The sequence below is a fragment of the Syzygium oleosum genome, unplaced genomic scaffold (genome assembly GCF_021117445.2).
Source record: "Syzygium oleosum isolate NSW1041296 unplaced genomic scaffold, Sole_v2.1 Sole_v2.02, whole genome shotgun sequence".
Taxonomy (NCBI): Eukaryota; Viridiplantae; Streptophyta; class Magnoliopsida; order Myrtales; family Myrtaceae; genus Syzygium; species Syzygium oleosum.
Window position 1 is genome coordinate 1273075 of NW_026607486.1, and position 9775 is coordinate 1282849.

Here is a 9775-nt window from a genome sequence, read left to right on the forward strand (position 1 = left end):
CCGACACAAGCATAACTCGACCAGAATCTAAAATGTGCCTATGCTTGCACTCGGCAGGACAGTCTTGTTTGTGATGTATATGGACATGATCAAAGAACCAAAGTACGTAGCTGGGGAATGAAGTGTAAGGATTACTAGCGAAGTATTCCTCAGCATGATCAATGCAACAGTGGTGGTGACCGTGGAAAAGGACTGGGATGGCACGATAAAATTAGCACCTGAATCACTTTTTTTTATTTATATTAAAACAATATGTCAGAAGAGACCAATTATTTCAAGGAGGGATATGGAACTTCATCAATATTTTTACAAAATAGTGTGTACTTATTTCGGGCCAATAGTATGGTATAGATTAAAATTGCTACGTTAGCATGCTCCATCAAGATCAACATGAAATCATCAACGGAGTTGATGAAATAAGACTTCATCAAATTAAACTACATGGAGACTTGGGTGTTGTGCAGAGTTAATACGCTGATAAATAATCAAAGATATTATTTCAATTTTTTTTTTGATAATTATATGTAGATAAGAGTGTAAAAAAATTGGTAACATTGAATCTTTATAATCATCGAACGATACGTGGAACTACACATAGAGACATAAACATGTTTCTATAATAACTTTCTAATGAGTAACTTTTCATTGGACCTCGAAGAAGGTTGAAAAAATAGTTAAAAAGGAAAAATTAAAAAGAATAGGTTAGAAAACTAGCAATTGAATTTACCTTTTTTAACATTCTAAAAAGTTAAATCAAATTAGAAAAGGAAAATGGTTGAGAATTTATCTAATTTCTTTAATGAGGAAAATACTTGTAGATATCAAATAAGAAATTACTATTAGAATTAACAAAATTGAGCTATGCCATTTTAAGTTCACAATCTTCTAATAATGCCATTAAATTGAATTAAACAACTCTTTAGAATTTACAAGTACATGCATACATACTATACAAAAATCCTTTTGCGACACGTTTCTCTACTTGTTCTCAAATGATTTAGAGATGGATAGATGCATTATTCTATTATGTATTTATAGATTTATGAGTGTAGAGAATGTGAAGTGGAGGTGTATCTTACAAAAGGTTATAAATTATGTCGTTGCCAATTAATTTTAAATGATAATTCATATTGTGGATTGATAGGAGAAGTAAAAGTAAAGTCAATAAGATTATTAAATTTCGCCAAGGTTGATTTTAGGTGGCGGGTATTTTCTTGTTTTTGCAATGGGAAGAGGGCCATTCGAACAATATAAAATCTTAGGTGGTACACTTAGACTCCATTTTTTTTTAATTTCATACATAAATTTTGTTTGTTTCATGAAAAATAAATGATTTAAAAAAAGATTTTCCTCAAAACAATAGCTTGTATCGCTTAAAACAACTAGCAAATGAAAATTTTTTCATTATCATTATATCTAAATATTTTCATGGACAATGAAATTTGTTTTCATTCATTCATTTTTATAAGTGATGCAAGTCATCATTTTTAGAAAAATATTTTCCAAATTATTCATTTTCCAACGAAAACAAACGAGCCATAGGTGTTGAAAATTTGAGAATTCAATTGTATAATTTAAATAAGTTTTTTTTGGTCGAAGTATAATTTAAGTAAGTTGAAGAACTAACGATGAGATTATTAATTTTAGGAAAAAAACCACCAAAAATCCTAAACTATGTCCAATTTAACACATTTACCCCAAATTTTTTTTTTGTGATATCAAAAACTCCAAATTTGTACCTATGTGATAAATTTACTGTAAGCTTGTTTTTTTTTACACCAAAAACTTCAAATTAATACCCATCCCCAAATTATTTTTTTGTAACACTAAAGATCCTAAATATATTTTCGTGTGATATATTTATATCAAAATGTCATGGATATAAGTTTATAGTAAGTTTGGGGTGAATGTGTCATATTGGTACAAATGTGGGGTAAATGTAAAAAAAATTTAGGGTTAACGTGTGCATAATTTAGCGTTTGAGATTTTCCCTTAGTTTTATCAACGCTTTCTAATAACGCGTCATCTTCTGGAAGAGCTTTTCAGTTTCTCTTCGTCTCTGGGCGCCTGTCCGTCTCTCCCGCCCCTCCGCCGCTGCGCTTCCGCTCCGCCTGCCGTCGCCGTGTCGCCTCCGCTCGTTCGCCGTCTAACTCCCGCCTTCGCCTCCGAAAGCAGCGGCCGTACTTATGCTTAACGTCGCCCATCGCACCGGCCACCTCACAGCAGCCGAGCCGAGCTGAGCGACCCCCTCCAGGTACTCCTCATCGCCTTCTCTCTCTGTCTCTCTACTCGGACATGCTCCGGCGGCATTTCGTCTTCAAGGCATTAGTCGCTGTATTTTCTCTCCGTTGTTTCTTGTCTGGAACTGTGAGTGGGCTTGGGGATCGTTACATATATGGAATTGATCCTCAGCATCGTATGGCGCACTTGTGAAAAATCGAAACTTTGTTTCGGCTCATTAGAGTTTGCAATACTCGAGTATGAATGGAAAAAGGAATTCGGTTTTGCCCTGCAGAAAGCAAGACCCTCGCGAGCGCCGAATTCTCCTGGCAATGGAAGGGAAAAACTGGATGAATCGAAGCAAAGGGCGTTTCCAGCATGAGTGAGGGCGGACAATGAGAGCGGCATTGTTGAACGGCAACAGTTCAAGTCTTTTTCTTAGAAGCATCGTCGGTGGTGGCAATTCTCTCGCTTTTGGAAGCCTTTGGAGTCCCCCTAAGGCGCGAAACCCGACTAAAGGAGCAGGGTTCTTGAGTTGCAAATCGATGTCGATGAATTCGCCGACAGTGCGAGTGAAGGAAAAGATCGATCTGACAGAGAAGGAGAAGATGATCTTTGATAGGCTTCTCGCCACCATTCGCCATTTTGATCTCTCGACCGAGCTACGCGTCGCCAGTGGCTGGGTCCGTGATAAGGTTGGTGTATTTGGTAGTGTAGTAGGGTGTTCGCTTCGATGTGCGGCATGTGCCTTTAAGTTCTTTTGCGGTACTAATAGTGTATAAGCATGTTGTCTTGTGCTTCTTTTGAGATATTTTTCTCCAATTACATGTTTAGTTATATCCAATTTAAGTTCTTACTTTTCCCTTCCCATAAAATGCGTGTTTTCTTTTTTTTCTTTTTCTTTTGTTTGCCTATATTTTGGCAAACAAATCAGCTGGGGTCGGTTTCGGCTTTCCTTCGCATTCCACGATCTAAGGAGTTTCTCACCATTTCCGGAGACAGCGCCAATCCTTACTTAATTACAACGACCACGACATTTAGGTGAGGCCATCTCTTGTCTATGTTTCCTTGGGGTCCATTTGAACATGTGAGAAGGGGCCGTCGTCCATCCATGGGACGGAAAAAGGGGAGTCTTTGGGTCCAGTTGAACGTGAGAGAAGGGCCGCCCATTCGCTTTGTGGACTGATAGGTGGGGTCTATTGGCCGTTGGATTTCTTTCTGCCGAACATTGGCCGTTGGATCGGATGACCAGGACCTGAGAGTCATTGGCTCTCCTTTCGACTTGTTTTTTTTTTTTTAAATTGTTTTCGTTCCTGGGTTTATTTTATTTTATTTTCGTTACATAAGAGCCATGACAACTTCAAATAGTCTATCGGACAGTAGGCCATGAAAGAAATTCCGGGGGATGACAATGACTCAAATGGGTGATATTATAGAGGGAGGCTTATCGTGTGAAGGTTATATTCAAATGTCATGGGTGTTGTAATTAAGTACTCCGGAAATGGTGAGAAACTCCAAAGACAGTGGAATGCGGAGGAAAACCAAAACCGACCCGAGCCGATTGTGAAGTAAGACGTCTTCCTAATCCACATGAAAAATACCTAAACACAAAAGAAAAAGCAAGAAGAGGTACTCTTTCAAAAAGTCTACAATATAGCCTATTTTCCATGATTACTCGCGGCTTTCAATGGTGAATCGGGGTGCGGCGAGCTGCGGCTGAGCCACGTCAGTGTTCTGGTCAAAGGGTGGATCTGGATCCCCGACAATTTGGACAATTTGTATCCGTGCCGGCGTGGGCTGAGCTGCTTGTGGACTAAATCTCCGGTTCTTGCGGACAAGCTCGACGCGTTGCTGTTCCAGACCTCGACGCCGCCGCTTCTGGTACGTTTCTTTACTTTGGTCATCTGATGTTGTAATTTGTGAGTTTCAGTTAATTCAGTTGTACAGAGATGTTGTAATTTCATGTTCAAGGCGAGTCGTTTGCGAATTTTAGCTGCACATTAGCAATCTTTCGAGCGGCCCGTGCCACAAAATTATCTGCATTTCAATTCTTTCGTCAATTAGAGAAGATGATCCGATATGATGAAGCCTCCGTTAAAATGTGTCTAATCAATGGAAACACATATGCTTTTGAACGTCTTCATTTCTTATTTAGTTCAATCCGGAAGAGACTTCGCTTGCAGCTGCCAGCTTGTTAGGACACAAACCCCAGTCGCAATGGAAAAGCATGTGGCGATTATGTTCCTGTTTTACTATGCCCAACTCCCATTATGGACGAGCTTAGCGATGCAAACCAACCAGACGGATCGGCTCGCTTTGATCTACTTCAGAGACAGTGTGCATGAGGATCCGCTCAGATTTCTGAGCTCGTGGAATGACTCTTCTCATCACTGCGAGTGGCAAGGTGTCGTATGCAGTGGACGGCATCCCGGAAGGGTCGTGTCCCTTGAACTGACGTCAAAAAGCTTGGGCGGTCTTCGATCACCTCACGTCGGGAACCTCTCTTTCCTGAGAAGCCTCGTTCTACAGAGCAACAGCTTTCGCGGCGAAATTCCACAAAGTATTGGCCATTTGTTTCGCCTCCGCCTCTCGTTCTTAGTAACAACTCTTTCGGCGGACAAATGCCCACCAATCTTTCTCAGTGCTCAAACCTTGAGAGTTTGAATCTCGTTGATAACCAACTTGTGGGCAAAATTCATGATGATCTTGGCTCTTTGTCAAAGCTTCGAGCTTTAGGTTTGGCTATCAACAGTCTTACAGGATCTATTCCTCATTCTATTGGAAATCTCTCCCAACTTTACACGCTCTCCGTCACAGAAAATGGGCTGCGAGGAGAGATTCCCGAGACATTGACCAAGCTTGGTGGTTTGAGGTTTGTTGGATTGGCGTTTAACCAACTCACCGGCGAGATCCCTCCCGCAATCTTTAACATCTCCAGCATTTTCTCCTTCAGCGCCGGTGAGAATCAATTGAGAGGGAGCATTCCCCCTTATATCGGCAACACTCTTCCATCTCTCACTTTTCTTAATTTTCGTAACAACTTGTTTACTGGCGTTATACCTCCGTCCTTATCGAATGCCTCCGGCCTTGAGTACATCTACTTTAACAATAACAGTTTTCACGGACCGATGCCCGCAAATCTTGGAAGGCTAAAAGCTCTTGAAGCAATGTATTTTAGTTCTAACCAGTTGCGAGATGACTTCAGTTTCATTACCTCATTGACTAATTGTTCAAGGCTGGAAATTATTGGGGTGGACCTCAATTTTCTTGAAGGTCCGTTGCCGGATTCCATTGGCAATCTTTCCAACAGCGTTACACTAATTTCTATGGGGTACAACCCAATGTTCGGAACCATTCCTCCAGGTATTGGCAATCTCTTTTACCTGTCCTTTCTTGGCTTAGAGTACAATTCGCTCGGCGGTCGTGTTCCTTCTTCTATCGGAGCACTCCATAACTTGCACGAATTGTACTTAAGCAGAAACATGTTAACGGGAGAGATCCCATCATCGATCGGCAATTTGACGCTATTGAATCGCCTTTACCTGTCGTTCAACGACTTCTATGGGGAAATACCACAGTCTTGGTAATTGCAAGCAGCTAATCGAGCTTGAGCTTTCGAACAATTATCTGAGTGGTTCAATTCCAGGGGAGGTTCCTAGTCTTTCTACCATTTCGATTATCTTCAGCTTGGCACAAAACCAGTTGAGCGGATCTCTTTCATCTCAAGTTGGGTCCTTGGCCAATCTTGTCGAACTGGATCTATCTTACAACAAGCTGACCGGACCAATTCCTAGCTCCATCAGCGAGTGCTTGCAATTGGAACGGCTCAGCTTTGCAGTCAATTCCTTTGATGGCGAAATTCCTCCGGCTTTAGGCACATTACGGGGCTTACAACAGTTGGATGTTTCCCATAATGACTTCTCTGGTGAAATCCCGAGGTTTCTCGCTCAACTTACGGATCTGAATTACTTGAATCTATCTTTAAACAAGCTCGAAGGAGAAGTTCCGAAGCAAGGAGTATTTCTCAATGCTAGTGCAGTGTCCATTTTTGAGAATAGTAATCTCTGTGGAGGTATTGCAGAACTAAACCTTCCTTCTTGCAAATCAAACACCTCTAAACCATTTTCGACAAAAAAAGTTACAGTAATCGCCACAGGGGCTGCCATCTTGTCAGGCTTCATTCTGTGTCTTTGCTTGTTTATCATTTGGTACCGGAGAAAGAAGTCGAAAGAAAATCTCTCTGCAACTGAATTGCCGTTTGAACACCGATTCTCGAGGGTCTCTTATGAGGAACTCTTTAGAGCCACGGATGGATTCTCTGAGACCAATGTGATCGGTACAGGGAGATATGGTACTGTCTATAAAGGAACTACACAGGAAGGCGGCTGGGTGGCGGTTAAAGTGCTCAACATGGGCCACAGAGGTGCTTCGAAGAGCTTTGTCTCGGAATGTCAAACCTTAGGAGCCATAAGACACCGAAATCTCGTGAAGATCTTGAACGTGTGCTCAAGCGTGGACTATCGCGGCAACGATTTCAAAGCTCTATTATACGAATACATGGCTAATGGGAGCTTAGCGAATTGGGTACACCAAGGAAACAAAGAAGACGTTATGCATGAACATGAACATGGAAAACCAGGACATTTGGGACTAATGCAGAGGTTAGACATTGCCATTGACATAGCTTCCGCAATCGAATATCTTCACGAGGATTGTAGCCCAAAGATTGTACACGGAGATCTGAAGCCGAGTAATGTCCTTCTGGACAAAGAAATGATGGGGCAAGTTGGGATTTCGGGCTGGCGAAGATCAGCTCCGCCGCGACAACAGAGGCCATGGACATTGACAACCGTAGCAGCTCAGTGGCAGTGAGGGGTTCCATAGGCTATGTCCCTCCTGGTAAGAAAATTTTCTCATTAATTGTCTGAGTTTTATCTGCGTTGGTCTTGAGACGAATTTGGATTCATTGCGTATTGCTTGATGTACACTTTATTAGAGTATGGCATGGGGGACATGACAACCACACAAGGCGATTTGTACAGTTACGGCATTCTTTTATTGGAAATGTTCACTGGGAGGAGACCCACAGAAGAGGCTTTCAAGGACCATTTGAATCTCCACACCTTTGTTAAGGTGGCTCTGCCATACCGAGCCGCGGAGATCGTGGACTCGGCCATTTTTAATGGAGAAGACGAGCGGGACACCGAGAAAATGAGAGACTGCATTGCCTCCGTCCTAACGGTTGGAGTTGCGTGTTCATTGGAATCACCACGGGATCGAATGGGCATGGCCGAAGTACGCAAGGAACTGCATAAGATCAGGGCTAGGTATGGAGCCGAGTAGGGAGGCACGGTTGAAGCAAGTTCATAAAATTTTGGATGGTCCTATTCTCTGTCTTAATTTTTGCTGTTTACCACTGGGGCCAGAACCAATACTAGTTCAATGTATGTACTCTATCTCACTATTTTTTTTTCTGAATTTTCTGTTTATAATTTTTCCTTATTTCTAATAAATTTAAGTAATTCCTATTAATCTTAATTTTTTTAACATTAGATAATGTGAGTGCTACGTGCATTTGGTCGCAAAAAGAGAGTTTTGTTTGACGATTATCAAAATATTGTCAAATTATTTCGAGATGTCATATTTGATGAAATTAAAATTGACTATGTAATTTTGCTTATTGCTTAGGTAAATAGTTTCTTATTAGATTACTTCCTTTCCTTCACATATCGTTGAATACCTTTCAATTGTAATACATTATTGTGTCAATCTAATGAAATATCCAAATATTCTGATAATATTATAATATCTCCCCTCAAACTCATGATCATTCTAACCAAATCAAGTGGAGTTTGGAAACTAGAAAATCAAGCAAGAAAAGGAGCCTTTGTAAGACCATCGGCGGTTTGAACGTCAGAAGGGACATGGACAAGATCAATAGTTCCTCAAAAAATATGTGATTGAGTAAAGTGACGCTTGTTCTCAATATTCAAATCCACATATGAGGGAGACTCGACCAAAGGCGTGGCAGGAGTCGTGGGAACGTACTCAAGCCCTGAAGAACCTGGAGTTAAGTTATCCAAGAATAACTAAATATCAAGATTAATAAAATAAGATAAGAAAGTTGAGGAGACAACGCGATGAAAACATTGCGCATTCTTCGAAAAGAACCTGACGAGATACTTGAAGATGAGTAAAGAGAGGATTCCAACATCTATATCCCTTATGTTCGATACTAAGTCCGAGGAAACAAAGAGGCGATGCACACAGCTCAAGTTTGATGCTTTCACGAGGTCGAAGAAGGACAGAGCATGCGCAACCAATCGGTTTGAGAGGAGTCTAAGTCGGGGGGAGTGCCGTGCAAGAGGAGATTTGTTTTGCATGACCGGTGAAGGAAGATGATTGATAGTGTATACAGAAGCAAGGGCAGCTTCACCCCAAAATTGTTTACGACGAGTTACCGACACAAGCATAACTCGATCAAAAGCTAAAATGTGTCTATGCTTGCGTTCGGCACAACGGTCTATGAACCAAAGTACGTAGCTGGGGAATGAAGGTGTAGGGATTACTAGCGAAGTATTCCTTCGCATGATCAATGCAACATTGGTGGTGACTATGGAATGGGATTGGGATGGCATGATAAAACTAGCTCTTGAATCACTTTTTTTTATATTAAAACAATATGTCAGGAGAGATCAATTATTTCAAGGAAGGACGACCAACTTCGTCTATATTTTTACAAAATAGTGTGTGCTCATTTCGGGTCAATAGTATGGTATTGATTAAAGTTGCCACATCAGCATGCTCCATTGAGATCAACATGAATTCATCAACCGAGTTGATGAAATAAGACCTTCATCAAATTAAACTACACAGAGACTTGGGCGTTGTGCACAGTTAGTACGCTGATAAATAATCAAAGATATTATTTCTGAAAATTTTTGACAATTATATAAATAAGAGTGTAAAAAAATTGGTAACTTTGAATCTTTATAGTCATCGAAGGATACGTGGAACTATATATAGAGACATAAACATGTTTCTATAATAACTTTCTAATGAATAACTTTTCATTGGACCTCGAAGAAAGTTGAAAAAAAAATTAAAAAGAATAGGTTAGAAAAATAGCAATCAAATTTATCTTTTTTAACATTCTAAAAATTTTAATTAAATTAGAAAAGGAAAACTGTTGAGAATTTATATAATTTCTATAATGCGGAAAATACTTGATATATCAAAATTGACAATCTATCAAAATTAGAATTGACAAAATTGAGCTATGCCCTTTTCAGTCCACAATCTTCTAATAATGCCATTAAATTGAATTAAACAACTCCTTAGAATTTACAAGTACATGCATATGTCATGGGCCAGTAATTCTTTGGTCGCGGATGTGCGACGCCTGTTGAGTTGTTCTCACCAGGTCAACCCTTGTTCAATAGTTGTTCCAAAGAACAATACGACGAATAGTTTTCTCGTATCAAATCGTACCAAGTCTAGCATAGTTCGGGCGTCTAGTCGATTGAGTGATAAACGCAAAAAATTTTACGTACCA

General features: G+C 40.3%; 2 protein-coding genes and 1 long non-coding RNA gene across 3 annotated transcripts; all 3 read left to right on the plus strand.

Annotated features, from left to right (window-relative positions):
• Positions 1–2022: 2022 nt before the first annotated feature.
• Positions 2023–2821, plus strand: LOC130137419 (uncharacterized). Its single transcript, XR_008815864.1, has 2 exons — positions 2023–2254; positions 2516–2821. It is a non-coding gene; the product is annotated as an uncharacterized LOC130137419 (long non-coding RNA).
• A 2007-nt stretch (positions 2822–4828) lies between these two features.
• On the plus strand, positions 4829–6964 carry LOC130137498 (LRR receptor-like serine/threonine-protein kinase EFR). Its single transcript, XM_056308931.1, has 3 exons — positions 4829–5803; positions 5907–6804; positions 6905–6964. The coding sequence occupies exons 1-3, from the start codon at positions 4842–4844 to the stop codon at positions 6962–6964; spliced, it is 1920 nt and encodes a 639-aa protein (XP_056164906.1). The 5' UTR covers positions 4829–4841.
• On the plus strand, positions 5937–7666 carry LOC130137448 (putative receptor-like protein kinase At3g47110). The gene is made up of 2 exons (XM_056308754.1): positions 5937–7119; positions 7217–7666. Exons 1-2 carry the CDS (start codon positions 7056–7058, stop codon positions 7561–7563), a joined length of 411 nt encoding a protein of 136 aa, XP_056164729.1. The 5' UTR covers positions 5937–7055; the 3' UTR covers positions 7564–7666.
• Positions 7667–9775: the final 2109 nt, after the last annotated feature.

Bases quoted from the DNA above. Each gene is read 5' to 3' on its own strand.
- LOC130137498 (XM_056308931.1), top strand. From the start codon at position 4,842: ATGCCCACCAATCTTTCTCAGTGCTCAAACCTTGAGAGTTTGAATCTC. The intron at 5,804-5,906 runs GTAATTGCAAGC...GATTATCTTCAG, and splicing joins GGGGAAATACCACAGTCTTG to CTTGGCACAAAACCAGTTGA. The intron at 6,805-6,904 runs GTACACCAAGGA...CCATTGACATAG, and splicing joins ATGGGAGCTTAGCGAATTGG to CTTCCGCAATCGAATATCTT.
- LOC130137448 (XM_056308754.1), top strand. From the start codon at position 7,056: ATGGACATTGACAACCGTAGCAGCTCAGTGGCAGTGAGGGGTTCCATA. The intron at 7,120-7,216 runs GTAAGAAAATTT...ACACTTTATTAG, and splicing joins CATAGGCTATGTCCCTCCTG to AGTATGGCATGGGGGACATG.